This window comes from Artibeus jamaicensis, unplaced genomic scaffold (genome assembly GCF_021234435.1).
Source record: "Artibeus jamaicensis isolate MK-2021 breed Jamaican fruit bat unplaced genomic scaffold, CSHL_Jam_final scaffold_847, whole genome shotgun sequence".
NCBI lineage: Eukaryota > Metazoa > Chordata > Mammalia > Chiroptera > Phyllostomidae > Artibeus > Artibeus jamaicensis.
Genome location: NW_026522057.1, coordinates 31,447,338 through 31,463,932, shown reverse-complemented (window position 1 = coordinate 31,463,932; position 16,595 = coordinate 31,447,338). Strand labels below are relative to the sequence as shown.

General features: G+C 63.5%; 1 protein-coding gene across 1 annotated transcript in view; it reads left to right on the top strand.

The window, feature by feature from the left end:
- The window catches only part of TTLL10 (tubulin tyrosine ligase like 10), a 32,979-nt gene extending 17,436 nt beyond the window's left edge, over positions 1 to 15,543 (top strand). Inside the window, exons 8-22 of the mRNA XM_053660196.1 lie at positions 2,105 to 2,185; positions 4,148 to 4,419; positions 5,889 to 6,307; positions 6,886 to 6,966; positions 7,050 to 7,185; positions 7,339 to 7,457; positions 7,590 to 7,710; positions 8,428 to 8,499; positions 9,001 to 9,086; positions 9,487 to 9,658; positions 10,534 to 10,705; positions 11,173 to 11,313; positions 14,369 to 14,485; positions 14,785 to 14,878; positions 15,124 to 15,543. Coding sequence (XP_053516171.1) covers positions 2,105 to 2,185; positions 4,148 to 4,419; positions 5,889 to 6,307; positions 6,886 to 6,966; positions 7,050 to 7,185; positions 7,339 to 7,457; positions 7,590 to 7,710; positions 8,428 to 8,499; positions 9,001 to 9,086; positions 9,487 to 9,658; positions 10,534 to 10,705; positions 11,173 to 11,313; positions 14,369 to 14,485; positions 14,785 to 14,878; positions 15,124 to 15,518 — 2,478 coding nt within the window. The 3' untranslated portion in view covers positions 15,519 to 15,543. The remainder of the gene's footprint in view (positions 1 to 2,104; positions 2,186 to 4,147; positions 4,420 to 5,888; positions 6,308 to 6,885; positions 6,967 to 7,049; positions 7,186 to 7,338; positions 7,458 to 7,589; positions 7,711 to 8,427; positions 8,500 to 9,000; positions 9,087 to 9,486; positions 9,659 to 10,533; positions 10,706 to 11,172; positions 11,314 to 14,368; positions 14,486 to 14,784; positions 14,879 to 15,123) is intronic.
- The last annotated feature ends 1,052 nt before the right edge of the window (positions 15,544 to 16,595 follow it).

Below are 16,595 nucleotides of genomic sequence, written 5' to 3'. Positions count from 1 at the left end.
GAATGTGGGTCTCCCTCAGGCTGCCGAGCACCCCCACGCCGAGCCCCCTCCTGCCCCTGCTGGGCGGCCCCCAGACCCACCGGGGCGGCCACCGCCATCTTACTGGGCAGCATTGGATGGAGTCGGGTCTCTAATACTGCCTGGTAATGATGACGGAGGTGCCCTGCCAGCAGCGACGGGGCCGCCCCTTCAGCCGGAGCCCCGCCCCTCTCCCCCCACACAGGCCACAGGGTGTCACCTGCCCACAGGCCCCCCACACTGTCCTGCCTGTTGGCTTCCGGGGGGGGGGGTATGGGGCAGAAAGCTGACCTTGGGCAGGCCCCTCCCAGGGGCCCAACTGGGTCTGAAGCCCCTGCTCAGCCCCGAGAACAAAAGGCTTTTCTGCAACCGCACTGAGCGCCCATGACAGCGACCCGGGATTTGGACGGCAGGTGTCTCGGCCCTGCCCACGGGGCCCGGCCGGGCACCACGCTGCCCCTCACAGGCGTGGGTCGCGCAGAGTGTGGGGGACACGGGCGCCTGATAGACCAGCCCCATGTCCCTCACTCTGGACAAAGTGGGAGCTCACAGGCCTCCCGCCTGGGGCGGGCACCGCGTGTCCCCCGTGTCCTCGGGCCGAGGCGCACCTGGGCCCCTGTGGGCATCTTACCGGACAGTGCTGGACTTCTCGGCTCGGCTCTAACACTGTCTGGTAACGATGCTCAAAGGTGGCCCGCCGCTCGCTGCCAGGACGCGGCCCGGGGACACGCTGTCCTGCTCCCCACACGCAGAGCCCACAGCAACTGACCCCAGGAGACAGAGTTAGGGCCAGGACACTGGGACCGGACAAGGGTGGCAGTGCCCCCATCCTGCACGCCAACCTCGTCCGGGGACCTGGCCTGCGCCCTTTGCTCCGACGTACTTGCTGCTACCCGGCCCTGAGGACCTCCCAGAATCAACAGCCAGCTGGGCAGCGGCCACTCCAGGAAATTCGTCTTTGGCCTGGTCCAGAGCGGGCAGCAGCCAGGCCTGCCCCCAACCACCTTCCCTTCCAGCCCCTCCCTCAACCACGCAGGGTCCCACGTCCGCTGTGGCTGTCCTAGGGCACCCCAACCACATAGGCCGTTGGGAGCTGGCCCTCCTGAGAGGCCCCCATCGGGGGGCCGCAGCAGGCACTGACCTCTCACAGGGCTCTGTCGGGGGAGCCAGCTTCGGTGGTCCCCTGGGGCCACAGGAAGGACAGTGCATCCATGTGCCTGGCCCCAGCCCACCGGCTTCTACTCCCGGATGAGGGTGGTCCCCCTCCCCCACCAGCCCTCAAAGTGTCACAGGCAAAAATGGAAATGCAGTCTGGAATTGAAGCCGGGGCCCCTTGGTTTCATCTTCTCAACTGGAAGCCAGGACTCAGGCCCCCAGACCTGCCTGGGAGCCCCCCAGCCCAGGAACCCCACCCCATCCAGGCCCCAGCTGGTCTCCCAGGGAGGAGGGTCTGCCCCTGGCCGCCTGTTAACTCATTAACTGTGTGCTGACTCAGGGTCAAGTGCAGGGTAACCAGATGCTCACGCGCGCGCGCACACACACACACCTGGGCCAGGGGGGCTACGAGCTGGGACCAGGTCCCTGTGAGGCCCTCCTCGGGGCAGCCCAGTCCTGGGAGGCTCCGGTTAGACACCGGGGCAGGGGCCGCGGGGTGGGGTGGCTCTCTGCAGACTCAGGAGGACCTGGGGGTCCTGCCACCCAGCCGAACACCGTAGGACAGGCAGCCTGCGATGGGCGTCTTACCAGACACGGTTAGACCTGGGTCTTTCTGTCTAATACTGTCTGGTAATGCCGTCCATCCACGGCCTGGTCGCCGCCAGAAGAGGGGCTCCCGCTGGACACTGGTTGGAGGGGGAGGCCCATGGTCTGTCGGGCCCCGAGGTGGCCGGACCAGGCGGTGCACCCTGCCCTTGTGTCGCCGCCGCAGTAGCACAGTCCGCACGGGGACATCCCAGCCCTTGTTGCCCCCACCGGGGGATGGGGGGAGACTGCCGACCCTGGGCCGGGCTTTCTGTGGCAGCCAAAATAAACTGCTGGGGTAACAAAGGGTGTGGGGCACCGAGGACTGGTCTGCGTTCACCTCCAGGCACAGCCCACCCCCACAGCAGCCCAGCCTGGGACCCTCTCCAGGGGGGTGACCTCATCTTCCGCCCCCGACATGTACCAGGTGAGGGGCCCACAGGAGGACAAGACTGACTGCACCCCAGCCCAGGGCAGGGACGAGCACCCCAGAGACCCTGGGTTGTCCCACCCACCTGGGCAGTGTCACCTGGGACAGGCAGGGTGCAGCCACCTTCCTGCCTCGGCTCTCAGCTCAGGGTCCCCACCAGGTAGGTCCCCACAACCTGTCTGAGGCCTGGGCAGTTAGGGGCACGCTCTCCTGGTGCAACACAGCGCCTCTCAAGTCTGTGGGCCCCCCCCACCCTCTCCCTGTACTGATATTCGAGATGTCTGTCTAAAGTCGTCCCCCAAACCAAACTCTGATGCTGACGCCCCCAGCCTCATGGCCTCTTCCTTTCCCCAAGTTCCCTGACCCTTGGCTTCCCAAAGACCCACTGAGGACAGAGCCCCAGACCCTGTGTTAGACCAAGGGCTTGGCCGACAGAGTGGGGGGTGGGCCCCCAGGGGAGGTCCCTGCACCTCCCCCAGTCTCCCCTCTCCCCGAGTCTCCCCTGAACATGGTCTGTGCAACCACATTCTAGAGCGCGGCCCCAGGCCTCTCTGGACAGGTGACCAAGGGGGCCCTGCAGACGGGAGACAAGCAGAGGCCAGAGGCTGCCTGGAACCTGTGAGGAGGGCCCAGGAGGCTGGGCCCAGCCCATCAAGGTGCTGACTGCCCAAAGGACACAGGGCCTTCACCTCACCCCCTCCCGCAGCCCCAGGGGCGCTGACCGCTGCCTTTGCCCCCAGCACACTCAGGCCGGGCACACCCACAGCCCCTGCTGTGCAGAGACAGAGGCTGGGGCTGGGGCGGCACCACGCTGGCCAGTGTCTCCGGTTTTGAGGCCTCTGAGTTCCTGGTGTCCAGTGAGCAGGGGCTAACTCGCCCGAGCCCAAGAGGAGCTGGGGACCAAGGCACTTCGGCCGGCCTAGCAACCTGAGTACCTCAGGGGTCTGACCCCAAGAAGGAAGGACAGGTTTAAGGGCAGCGGGCATTCTAGGGCCACAGCCCGCCTTGCAGAGTCAGGAATGGAGCCGAGGCTGCTCCCTCTGAGGCTGCTGGGGGCGGGGGGTCCTTCTGGCCTTCCCAGCCCCCCGGTGGCTCAGGTGTCCCTGGGCTTGTGGCTCCTCGTGAGGACACTGGTCCCTGGAGTTATGGTTCCCCAGAGGACCCAGGAGGGCCTCAGCTCACGCCCCCCCAACTTCATCACAACTGCACCGACCCTGTTCCCAAATGAGATCACATCACAGGTTCTGGGGCTGAGACGGCAGACGCATTTGGGGGGCCGCCATCCGGCCCCACGAGAAGCAAAGGCCCTCCAAGCAGAGACTCCTTGTGACCCATGCAAGGCTGTCGGGGGCAGAGGCACAGCCCCAGGGGGGAGGGAGCACCCCCACCCTCAGGGGCTGAGCCCCGTGTGCGGATTTGAAGAGTGGGGGCCCCAAGGCTGGGCCGAGGGCTGAGGCGAATGTAACAGCAGTGGAAGCCGAGTGAACACAAAAGGCATTGTGGGCTCAGGTCTGGGGGCTTAGCGTGGATCCGAGGGTCTGGAAAGGCGCAGGGATGACCTGGAGAGAACGGAGGGCCCACCCCCAGGGGCACTGCCCGCCTGCCCCCTGCTCACCTCTGGGCCCTGGGTTTAAGTTGCTGGGAGACAGTTGCCAGGTCACCACTGTGTCCCGGGCAAAGGGCTCACCCAGCTTGTAGGACAGGTAAGAGGGGGAGGTGGGCCGGCAGCAGGGGCCCCTGCTGGCGTGAAGGTCTGCCGTCCGCGCCCCCGCCTGGCCACTACGGATCCCGCTGGTCCTCTGGGATTCTGCCCAGGAGCAGGGAGAAGCAGGGAGGGGAGGGCGGGGGAGGGTGCCCTCCTCTGCAAAGGGCCCATGCCCCCTGGACCACGGCGAGAGGGGCAGGGACCCCAGGGCCGGGCCAAGGTGGGTGTGCCCCCTGGGGGTGTCGGCTCCTCAGGGCGAGCTCCCTCTCGAAGGACAAGACCTGTCTCCCAGCCCGCTGACGCCTCTGGGAACCCGCGTCCCCGAGGACAGCCCGCGCCTGCTCAGGAGGCGCCAGCCGGTCAGGCGATGTGAGTGCCGCCCTCGCCCCACGCTGCCGGGCGTGTCTCTGGGAGGGGCCGGGCTCCGGCGCCTGCTCATTCTGCTGGATGTTTTGGGCAGGTTCACGAGGGCCTTCCGTCCATCACGCCGCAGCACTGTTTCCCGCCGGTCTCTCCACCTGGCCAGGTAAAGGTTTATTTCTAAGTCTGTTATAAAGCTGAGTTTTCCCTTAGCCCGCCCCAGCGCTGGCCGTCCTCGCCTGCGGACACGGCAGGCCCCTGCCTCTCCGAGCGTCACATTTTGTCTCTGTGTTTAGATTTGGTCCTTCCGAGGCTGAACGTGCAGGCCTGAGCACAGGGCCTGCCCAGGCTTTTATTTGCTAATTTTAGTGACAAGAAAGGATAACTCCTTTGTGCAAATAATAAATACACGGTTAGAAAAGCCGAAGAGAGGTAGGAGGCAGGCAGGGTCTCCGCCACCCAAGGCCACCTCCCCAGGCTGCTTCTGTCGCTTGCCTCCGACCTCCACCCCTGCACCTGCAGGGCGGAGGCTGCCCCCCCCCCCGCGGGCGGGGGTGGGGGTGGTTGGCCCCTCTCCATTGCATGCTCCTGTGGTGACCTCGGGTGTCTCTATAGCCCACTGCCTGCAGGAGCTGCAGCTGCCCCACCGCTTCCAGGGTGCAGAGCTGGGGTGCAGACAGATGACTGTGTGGGGACCTCCAGCTCAGTGCCTCCCTCAGGAGCCCCTCTGAGGACCCCCAGCCTCTGCTCCCAGTGTCTGTGGCCCCCGAGCCGCCTCCGGGCACCCCTTCAGCTCCCCTGCGTCTGGCTCCCACCCATGTCCTCCTTGCTGGGTGGTGACCGGCCTGTGTTGTCCTTCCGGTTCCCTCGCATTCCAGGACAGCCCCAGCCCCCGGGGGCTCCTCCCACTCCCACCCCAGTGTGTTCCAGGGGCCTTTCTTCCGGTGCTGTGCCTGCCACGTCTCCCTGTCCTCTTGCTCTGTGCGAGTGTGTGCTGTGCGTCTGTGTGCCTGAGTGCGTGAGTCTGTGTGTCCATCTCTCACCCCTGGGGGCCTCCCCCCGAGGCCTGCTGGCGCAGCATCCGCCCGTTGGGTGCTGTGGGGAGGCTGTCGGTCGGTACCTTGGGGCTGATCCTCTGTCCTCAGCAGGGCTCCTGGGACCTGCTGCCAGGTGCCAGGAACCAAGCCAGGCAGACACTCACGGAACCCTGCCACTCAGGGCCGGGCACAGCTGGGTCAGACTCTGCTCCCTCGCTTCTTTCCTAAGTGGCAACTGAGGCCCTGGGCAGCACTTCTTGGGTGACCAGCAGAGCAACCAGCCTCTCTGGAGAACCCCTCCTGGGCCCTGGGTGCAGGGGCCACAGCCCTTCGTCCCCCCAGCCCCAGTGTGCTCCCCTCCCCACTCTGGGTTTTCAGTTCTTCGGAACGTCCTCGCCTCCCAAGCCACCCCCAAACTGGGAAGGGCCTGTGAAGGGACAGCTGAAACGTCCCTAAAAGTTCTGAGTTGATGGCAGGGGCTCAAAGCCAGGCCCACTCCTGGGGACAGGCCACGAGGATGCTTCAGACACAGGATGCTTCCCCTCCCCCGCCCAGCCACCCCTCCGAACGCCTGAAGGCCAAGGGCCCTTCCTTACAGGCAGCGCCGAGGCCAGAGGGTCCGCTCCTGCAGGGCAGGACTCGCCCAGGACAGACAGAATGAGAAGACCTCCGTGCCCCTGAGGGGCACCAAGCCCCACAGTCACCGTGGAGACAGGAGCCGGCTGCCGCTGGAATCCCAAGTCCAAGACCCCAGGAGGCGCCCCTGCCCCAGCAGGAGGGGCCTGACCGCCTGCCAGATCCGGGGGCTGGGACAACAGGCGGCAAGGAGGTCCCACCGACGGGTGGGAGCGACGAGTTCCCAGAGGTGCCCCCGCCTCAGCGCCCCGGCCCCTGCGGCCCACAGCCACGCCCGCTCCATCCAGCGCCGGGGGCGGCGCCCTCGGGCCCAGGTCAGCACCAGGAGAGGCAAGCGGTCAAGGGTCACAGGGGTCTGGCGGAGCCACGTCTGGGGACCAGGTGAATGCAGGCCTGGTACGGCCTCCTGGGGCCCGGTGCCCCATTCCAGGGGAGGCGGTCTAAGGGGGGACCACACACAGCCATGCCCGGGGGGGGGGGCCAGCAGCCTGGGGTCTGAACATCAGGGGAGGGGAGATGTGTCCTCCCCACAGTCTGGCAGGCGTTCTGCTGCCCTGCACCCAGCCCCTGCTCAGGGCAGGGGAGCCCCTCACCCCTGCCTGACATGGGTCACCCGTGATGTCATGATGCACATTGTGACCCCGCCCTCCTGGGCATGCCCCACTGCCGTGTCTACCCCCAGCTCCGGCCTCACACCCCGCCCCTGACCTGCGTCGAGCTCGGCCCTGTTGGTGAGGATGGGTCCGCTGACCCTGAGTGGTAGTGGCCGCCCCCTCTTCTAGGGGGCATGGCGGGCTCAGGCCCACGAGTCAGGCCTGTGGCTGGGAGGAGCTGTGTGCAGACAGGCTGGGGGCAGTGCCCGGGGGCTGCCAGAAATGGGCGGGAAAGGGTCTGCTGGTCTGGAGCCCAGCTGGACCAGACTTGGGCCAGAATCTGAGGGTGCACCCCCTTATTCACAGGCTGGGCCCATGAGAGACCAATGGGGAGCAGCCAAAGGGACAGGCTCCTGTGTCAGCTGAGCCAGCTGGGCCAGGATGCAGGTGGGCTCAGACAGGGCTGGGAGGGGGTGGGAAAGCCCCCCCCCCCGCCAGGTCAGAACCTCAGACCGCCCCCCTGTCCACAGACCCCCTGGAGGACCCGCTTGCCGGCAGGCCCCGGGCTGCCCTCCTGGAGAAGCACCTGCTGGGGGCGGAGCAGCAGTCACCCAGCACGGGCTGTGGCCCTTTCTTCTATGTCGGGGGCACCAACGGGGCCTCGATGTGAGTGGGGGCCTCCAGCCTCAGACCCAGTCCCCTGCCCTCCAGGGCCCAGCCCAGCCTCAGCTAGGTCACCTGAGGTCCCCTTGTCCCCTCCCCCAGCTCCTAAGGCCCCAGGGTCACAGCTGCCTCTCTGCCCTGCCCCCCCCCCCCCAGAATCAGCTCCTACTGCAAGAGCAAGGGCTGGCAGCGCATCCAGGACAGCCGGCGGGGTGACTACAAGCTCAAGTGGTGTGAGGTCAAGTGTCGGGACAGCTACAGCAGCTTCCGGGAAGGTAGTGGGGAGGGGCTCGGGCCCACCCAGAGCAGGCGAGAGGCCCCACCCCTCCCTGTCGGGAGTCGTGGGGGCCTGGGTGGCCGCGGCCCTGCTGTGGTCACATGCATGCTGCCCGCCTTTGTTGTGCCAGGCGAGCAGCTGCTGTACCAGATCCCCAACAACAGACTGCTCACCACCAAGATCGGGCTTCTCAGCACCCTCAGGGAGTACTCGAGGGTTGTCAGCAAGACGTCGCAGTGCACACAGGCCAAGTATGCCCGCCCTGGGCCCCCCCAGTACCACCCAGGGCCCGCCACCCCATCCCCCATCCGACCCTCTGTCCTGTCCACCCGCCTACATCCAGCCACTCACCCATCTTCCCACAGACCCCTCCACTCACCGTTCTGTCTCCACTACAGACACCTGCCATTACACCCCCCACAGTCCCCCAGAGCCCTTACAGACACCCACCTCGAAGCCACCCCTTGGTGTCCCTCACTTAGTCATTCATTGCCCACCGCACCCACTCCTGCCCACCCCCGTACCTGCTCCCGAAGACCCTCTACGCTACTGTCCGCCCGCCTGTGCCCTCTGCCCAGCATGCAGCCTGAGACGCTCAGGGTCTCATCCATCTGGTGTCCACATGTCCACTCACCCACTCTTCATCTGGTCACCTGCCTGAGCACTGTCCACCCCCACCAGGCAGGCAGCCTGCCTCACCTGGTCACCATGACGCCGTCTCTACATCAGTTGATCTACCTGTCCAATCCGCCCTCCCCATGTCAGTCAGCAACTCTCCCCTGCCCCTTCAGGCACCTGTCATTCTTCCATCTACTTCCACCCCAAACCCACTTACCCACCCCCACACACACCCATCTACCTACCTCCAGGCCCCCACCCATTCCCCCTCTCCAGACACACACCCGTCCGTCCCACACACACTGTGGAGTGGACACTCAGGCCAGGCCCTGTGTCCCTCTGGGGAGCAGATCTGGAAACGACCCAGCACTCGACCTCGAGGAGCTCCCGTGGATGAGCCCAGGATGCCTGGGGCGGCGGAGGTAGATGCACTCAGCCCAGCTCAGCTGGGCAGGGCCGTTCTGTCCTAAATTGAAGGCTGGCCTGATTCAGGTCGATGGCAAGGCCCTGAAGGGCATCCCAGGCCAGTGGAAGACGTTTGGACCAGCCGGGAGCACTCAGGTCCCCGGGCTGGCGGCATGCTGGGCACTGTCCGAACTGACCTCTCAGAAGTACCTGAGCCCCGCGAGCAGCAGAGGAGGGTGGGGGGCCGGGAGCAGGGAAGAGGGGGAGGGGCCGGGTGCAGGTGAGCAGCCTGCAGAGAGGCCAGGTGCACCGCACGCGTGCTCTGGCAAGGGAGCAGGGGGCAAAGGCTTCGTAGAGAACAGCTCGACGTGGCGCGGGGGTGCAGGGGAAACCGGGGAGCCTGGAGCCCGATCCGGCTTCCCGGGGCCGCGCTCCCTCCAGCCTGCCTCAGGCCCCGCCACGCCTGCGCGGGAGGGAGAGAACCCTCCTTGTGTCTCCCCAACGCCCTGCTCCCCCAGGTTCCTGAAAATGGAAGAATTTTTCCCAGAGACCTACCGCCTGGACATCAAGGAGGAGAGAGAGGCATTCTTCACGCTCTTTGACGGTGAGACGCCGCTGAACGCCAGGCCGGCTCCGGAGAGATGCGTTCCGGGCGGGACCAAAACTGGGGCGTAGTTAGGTAGGGTGCGGCCCGGGCTACCAGCGGATGGGGGCGCGATTCCGAAGGGGACCAGGGGAGCCAGGTGGGCCAGGTGGGCGGAGTCGGGGCTGTGGGCGGAGTCTGTGCGCGTTCACAGCTGAGAGGGGAGTGGTTCGAGCCGAGGAGGGTCTGCTTTCAGGCTGGGGCGTGGCCAGACCTGGGATGGGCGTGGCCAGGGCCCTGGTTGGACCTGGGCGGATTGGGTGGGCGTGGTCAGGACCCTGGTTGTTTGCGGGTGCTGGGGGGCTAGTGGGCAGGGTCCGGAGCCTTGGGCGGCCCCGGACTCTCGTGGCTCTCTCCACAGAGACCCAGACGTGGATCTGCAAGCCCACCGCCTCCAACCAGGGCAAAGGCATCTTTCTGCTCAGGAACCAGGAGGAAGTCGCCACTCTCCAGGCAAAGACCCAGAGCATCGAGGAAGACCCCATGCACCGCAAGATGCCATTCCGGGCTCCTCAGGCTCGAATTGTGCAGAGGTGAGGGGTTGTACACCACGAGGGTCGTCAGTGGGGGCGGCGTCAGTGGGGCGGGGAGGCACCAGCCAGTTTGTCCCCTGCCTGGACACTACTCCTCTGTCCTGAAGGAAGCCACCTGGGCAACACCTGCCTTCAAGCCTGCAGCCGGAGCGGTCCCTCCCTCCAGCCCTCTGCCTCTGGGCAGGGCCCAGATCCTAGTCTTGCCCCAGAAAGGTCCTTCTCGAGCTCCCCATCTGCCAGTGTGACCGCGGTCCTGTCTCAGCTGCTGTCTGCCACCCTCCTCTCCCCCATGGCCGTCCCAAGCTGCTGCTCCCAAACCCTGTGTCTTGAGTCCTACAGCTCCCTCCACCTGGGATGTCCCCTCCCTGTGTCTCCAGTGCCACCCTGCCTCCTTCTTCAGGCAGTCCTCCCTGCCCAGGGGCCTAGTCTCCCAGCAAGAGCTGCAGTCTGGGGACACCAAGGGAGCTGAGACCCAGGGATTCTCTGAACCACAGGTGGCGAACACAAGGCCCACAGGCCAAATCCTGCCCTTCACCTTGTTTCATCTGGCCCAGCGCTGTCTCTACCCGGTGGCAGCCCCGAGCCCTCGCTTAACTGTGAAGGAGCAGTTACATTTATCCAGTCCTAACATTGCATTTGGCCCTTTGAGGGCAACCTCGAGGGCCCCCGGTGAAAATGGGTTTGACACCCCTGCCCTGAACTGTTCAGGCTCAGAAATGTCCCCCTACCGATGTACACGCACCCAGCAAGGGAGGGAGCCTGCAGGTCGCACCTGGAACAGGTGGTGAGGGCACTGAAGGACTGGCCGGCGTTGGGGCAGAGGGACGCACAGGGGCCAGGCTGGCTGTGGGCTAAGCCCTCGGGTGCGCACCCAGGTACATCCAGAACCCGCTGCTGCTGGATGGGAAGAAGTTTGACGTGCGCGCCTACCTGCTCATCGCCTGCACCGTGCCGTACATGGTCTTCTTTGGCCACGGCTACGCGCGCCTCACCCTCAACCTTTACGATCCCTGTTCTCAAGACCTGAGTGGCCACTTGACCAACCAGGTGAGGGCCCTCCCTGCAGCCTTGGGACAAGACCGCTGCCCAGGAACACAGACCTATAGGTGGCCTGGGCCGTCTCCTGCCTGCAGTCAGCGTCACCAGTCCCCTGCAGCCACCACAGGTGTGCTGGTGACGTGACCTGGAGCCTGGCACCCAGGCACCACAGCTTGGTTCCCTTTGGGTGTGGGTGAGGCGTGGTAGGGCTAGGAGTCGAGGGGAGGGGTCCCTGTGAGGACCTCAGTGCAGAGAGCCTGGGGCCAGAGGTCTCTGTGGAAGGTCCTCATGGGAAGATTCTGGGTGGGACCCCCCTGAGGGACCTCCCCCTCCCCGTGAGGATCAGCAGGGGACTTGGTGGCCGAGGAGGTCTCCGAGGGGGGGTCTCGGCAGCGGGCCTGCTGCAAGATGTCCTGGGGGGCAGGGCCTCCGGTACTCGGGGTGCCTCTCCAGGTGCCACCACGGCCTTCCCGCAGTTCATGCAGAAGAAGAGCCCGCTGTACGTGCTCCTGAAGGAGGACACGGTGTGGAGCATGGAGCAGCTCAACCGCTACATCAACCACAAGTTCAGGGAGCCCAGAGGCCTCCCCAGCGACTGGGTCTTCACCACCTTCACGGTCCGTGTGCCCTCACCCACCTTTTGCCTGGCATGGGGCCCCTGAGGGTCAAGACCCCTTAGGGCATGTGGGAGCAAGGGCAGCATTCCCTCGGGAGTGGGCTGGGCCTGAGGTGTGGGACCACCTGGGGGGTGTGTGCCTGTACTGCAGAGTGTGTCCCCCTGTGTCCCTGTGTGCAGCTGGCCACCCCGAGGTGGCTCTGCTGAGAGAGTTCACATTCCCTCCAGTGGGGCACTGTCTCCACACCCTTGCCAACACTTTTTCCATTTTTAATGCTCAGTAGCAGGCGTGAAGTGGGCATGTCACTGTGGGTTTGATCTGTATTGTGCTAGTGATGATGGTGATGAGTGTCCTTTCCTGTGTTTACTGGCCCTTTGTACACGTGCTTCAGGAAGTGTTCTGTTCAGATCTGTCACCCTCTCCCTGTCCCGGTTCTTTTATGGATTCTGGACCCCAAGCCCTTGTCGGAGGTGTGATCAGCAAACACTTCCTCCTGTTCTGAGTGCTTTTTCCCTTTCTTGATAATGTCCTTTCAATAATGTCCTTTTTTTGCATGCAAGTTTTAGAGTTAGATGAAGTACAACTCTAACTTCTTTGGCTATTAATTTTTTAATGTCACATCTAAGAATCCACCGCCAAATCCAGTGTTGGAAATATTTACACATATGTTTTCCTCCAAAAGTTTTTTCAGTTCAGCTCTTGCCTGCATTTAAGTGATTGGCCATTTGGGGTTATTCGCTGTGCAGGGTATGAGGTAGGGCCCCAGTTCATTCTGTTGCATGTGGCTGTCCCACGTCCCAGCGCCATTTGTCAGAGACTGTTTGGGGCACACTGTCGGGTTCTCTCTGCTGTCACAGTCGTGTTCCCAGGGCGGGGGGCGGTCTGCCCCCGGGCTCACACCACACATCCGACGCTGTAGCCGCCTTCTCTCCGTGTGTCACGCTGCTCAAGTGTCATGTGGCAAACCACTCCAGCATGTGGGACGCGTCCCATCAGACACAGTGTGTGTTGTCCCTCGAGTGTGTTCCTGGTCTGGTCTGCGTCGTCACGGCGCCATCGTGTCCGCACTCATCAGCGACGCCTGGGAGGAGCGTTCGTTCCTCTGTGTGTTCGTGCGGTTTGGGGCGTGTCTTCGCTTTGGCTTGTGAAGAGCATGTGAACATTTTGCGTTAATTAAATTTTTGGAAGAATTCATCAGCGAGGCTACCTTGTCCTGAGGCTTTTCTATTGGGAAGGTTTGTGTATTATTATTATTATTATTACTAATTCAACCTTTATTTGTTAGAAGTTATATTCAGACTTCCTGTTTCTTGTTGACTCAGGCTAATGAGTGTGTCTTTGTAGGAATTTGTCCATTTCTTCTAAGTTACCTAATTTGTTTAAAATACACTTGTCCGTAGTATTCTATGGACAGTTATAATCCTTGTTAAAATCATTTTCATCTCTATGCAAAGTCTTCCTCTCTTGACTTTAAATCATTTATCTTCTTTCTCTTTGTCTCCCACAATCTGGTGAGAGCCTGTCTCTTCCCCGAGCCAGCTTTTGGATCCATCCGTTTTTGTCCAGTGTTTCCCACTTTCTGTTCCATGTAATATCCGCTCTGGTCTGCCTGCTTCAGGGTCAGGCTTCTCTTCTTTTTCCAGTTTCTCCAGGCTGGAGGTTAGGCCGCTGGTCTGAGAGCTTCCTCGGCGAACGCAGGTGTTTTGGCCACAACTGGCCGCAGGCGCCGCCCTCACCGGGCCGCTGGGGGGGGTGTGTGGCAGTCGCCAACTGTTCCCGCTGAGCTGTGTCTCCCCGAAGCTCTGTCCGTTCTTACTTTATGTATTTCTAGGCTCTTTTCTTAGGTGCATCTGTGTTTATAATTACTACATCTTGATTCATCCTTATAAAATGTAGTTTTCTCTTAATATCCTCGATTTGTGTCTTAAAATCGATTTTCTCTGATATCAGTCTAGCCATTCCAGCTCCCTTTTGGCCACTGTTTGTATGAAATTTCCTTGCCCACCTTTTGACTTTCAGCCTCTCTGTGTCTTTGAATCTGAAGTCACATAGATAGCATAGCAAGGGGGGGGGGGGTTATGCACTTCACCTGTCCCTGTCTTTTATTTGGAAAGTTTTATTTACATTAACATAATTACTGATGAGGTGAGATTTACACCTGCTTTTATTGTTATTTGTTTTCTATCTGTCGTATAGCTTTGTTTCTCAGTTATTTTTTAAAAGAGTTTATTTATTTATTTTTAGGCAGAGGGGAGGGGAAGGAGAAAGAGAGGGAGAGAAGCATCACTGTGTGGTTGCCTCTCACGTGCCCCCTACTGGGGACCCGGCCCGTAACCCAGGCATGTGTGCTGACTGGGAATTGAACCGGCATCCTTTCGGTTTGCAGGCCAGCACTCAGTCCACTGAGCCACACCAGCCAGAGAAGGAGGAGGCCCTCAAAGGGCACAGGTCCCTTGTGCCCCTCCTCGGCTCCACCCTCTGACAGCTCTGGTCTCCGAGAGGCGAGGTCCTTCCCTGACCCCACGGTGTGCCAGGCACCACCCTGGTCGCCTGCTCCCCCTGCTCCCCCAGCCCCTCAGGCTCAGATGCCCCGCGCCCCGCCCCACAGCACCTCCTCCCTCTCTTCAGTCCTTGCTTGCTAGCTCAAGGAGGCCGCCCCAGAGCCCACATCGGCACACCCCACTTCATCTTCTCCACCAGCATTTGTTGCTTAAGATGCTGCCCAAAGTGTGTAAGGATCTCCAGGTCATAGTTGTCCAGACCCTCCTCCTGAGTTCTCGTCACTCTTGTCCCTGAGCACCTGCCACACAGCCGGAGCTCCACCTGCTGAATGAATGAAATGAGAGTGACTGAGTCTCTGCCTATAAACCTGTTTCATGCTCCAAAAGTGCGAAAACTCGGGCAGGTGTGGCCGTGCAGGTGAGGACACAGGTGGTAGTTCAGTGAGGGCCCAGGTGAGGCTGCAGGAGAGGGGCGTGGCTGTGGCCGTACTGGCCTGGGAGCTACGACCAGGGCCTGTGGTGACGGTCGCCACCCCTTCCCTTCCCACCCACAGAAGCAGATGCAGCAGATCATGGCCCACTGCTTCCTGGCCGTCAAGTCCAAGCTCGAGTGCAAGCTGGGCTACTTTGACCTCATCGGCTGTGACTTTTTGATTGATGACAATTTCAAGGTGACCTGAGGCATTCCAGGGTGGGGGGGCCTGGTAGGCAGGTGCTAGGAGGCAGGTGTCTGTGCACAGCCTGACCACCAGACAGGACCCCCGGCCCTGGGGGGTGTCCACAAGGCTTCATCCCTCCTGCAGCTGGGGCGGCCTCCAAGGCCAGACCCTCAGACCCTTAGAGTCTCAGCCCCTTGGGCAAATATGAAGAGCGAGGCCCTAGAATAGAAGCGACATGCCCAGGGTCACCCTGCTTGCCAGGGTGGCCGACTTGGTCAGCGGGCAAGGGTGCTGACCGGTGTTGGGCCCAGGTGTGGCTGCTGGAGATGAACTCCAACCCCGCCCTGCACACCAACTGTGAAGTCCTGAAGGAGGTGGTGCCCCGCGTGGTCACGGAGACCCTGGGTGAGGCCCCTGCACTGCCCCCCCTCCAACCGCCCCCACCCCTGCCTGCCCAGGCTCCAATGAGTCACCCCACCTGTCTCCCCACACCTCGCCCCGCCTGGGTCCCACTCCTCACCTCCTCCTTTGCCCCCAGAACCTGCACTCCAGCCCCGCACACGCGATGCTGGAGCGGCCGGGTTCCTGCCCCTCTCATCTCCCCAGGCCAGTGTGCCTCGCTCACACCCTCCCACTACCCCCGCCCCCAGACCTGGCGCTGGAGACCTTCCAGAAAAGCTTGCGCGGCCACAGGATGTTGCCGCTGCTGTCGCAGCGCCGCTTCGTGCTCTTACTCAACGGCGAGACCGACTTGTGGCCGCGCCCGGGGAGCTCCCGCAACGTCCCCCGACCGCCGCCCCGGCTGGCCTCTGAGGCCGCATCCACCGCGCCCCAGACCCGCGCGGCAGACCAGCTGGGCGCGCGCAGGCCCAGGCCGCCCCGCTCCGCGCAGGGGCACCCCCGGCCTCACTCCCCCGGCCCCGACGGCGCCCCGGGCAGCGAAGGGCCGAGAGCAGATAACAGGAACCTGGCGCGGGAGGCCTCCCCGGGATCGGCCGAGGAGGACCGCGAGGGTCGCAGGAGCGAGGACCACCGCGGCTCCTAGCGGCCCTCGCCCGCGCCCTCACAGGACCTATAAAGGCTACTTTGCTACAAGCGCCGCCTCCGAAGCGGGTCGGGCGCGGCCCTGGGGGGCGCCTCCTTGGGAGTTTCCGGTTTCCCAGCCCCACCCGCCCCTGCCCCGGGGCTGGGACCTGTCCTTGGGAGGCACACAGGGGTGGAGGGAGGGGGTGGTCGGTCCTGCAGGAAGCGGACATGAGCTCCCACAGCCCCCACTCCGCTAGTCCTGGAGCTGCCTCCGCCAGAGGTGCCCTCCTCGTGGAGCCTCGTGCTGCTGCTGCTGCAGAACCGACAGGACCCGCTCCCGCTCGGCTCTGTGACCCCCGGTGAAGGGGTCTGGTGTGCCCCTGAGTTCCCAAAGAGGAGGGCTCCCCCAGCCCCGGACTGCCCCTCAGGGCCCCACCCCCTGCCCGGGCCCTCACGCCCTACCTCCACCGAAGTCGTTCTCCCCCACCCAGGGACCCTGACTTCCCAGCAGGACGCGAGGTGGGAGAGCACCCTGACAGACCCGCGCGGGGAACAGGGGCCCACCCTCGCCATTCCCTGGGTGGCTTCACATTCCCCACGGGCGCAGCCCCACGGTTCGAGGTGATTCAGGGCCCCTGATGTGTTCAAGCCCCCGACCGCTCAGCCCCCATCTCTGCACTCCCCACTCCCCTCCCCCCAGCCATGCCGCACCCACCCTGCTCCAAACCCCAAGGTCCAGACAGCCACCCTGGGCCCGCCCCAGCTTGCACACGCCCCTCCTGCACCCCGCCCCCCACCGTGCTCTGCTCACCTCTCCCAGCTGTTGGCTAAGTCACACGTGCGCCTGACCCACCCCCGGTTCTGACTTCTAACCCACGCCCAGCACCCGTGGCCTCCACAGCATCTGGGACAGGCTGCCAGTCCCTTCAGTGTCCTCGAGTTGGTGCTTAAGCTAGGAAGGGGCATGGAGCCAGCCTCGTCACCCTGCCGCTGCATTCTGGTGGGGGCAGCAGAGGGCGCCAGAGAGCGCCGAGCACCGCTGCATCCCTGCCCGCCCACTGGAGCGCGCTGCCACTCAGCCAGGGAGAGAAGGGAT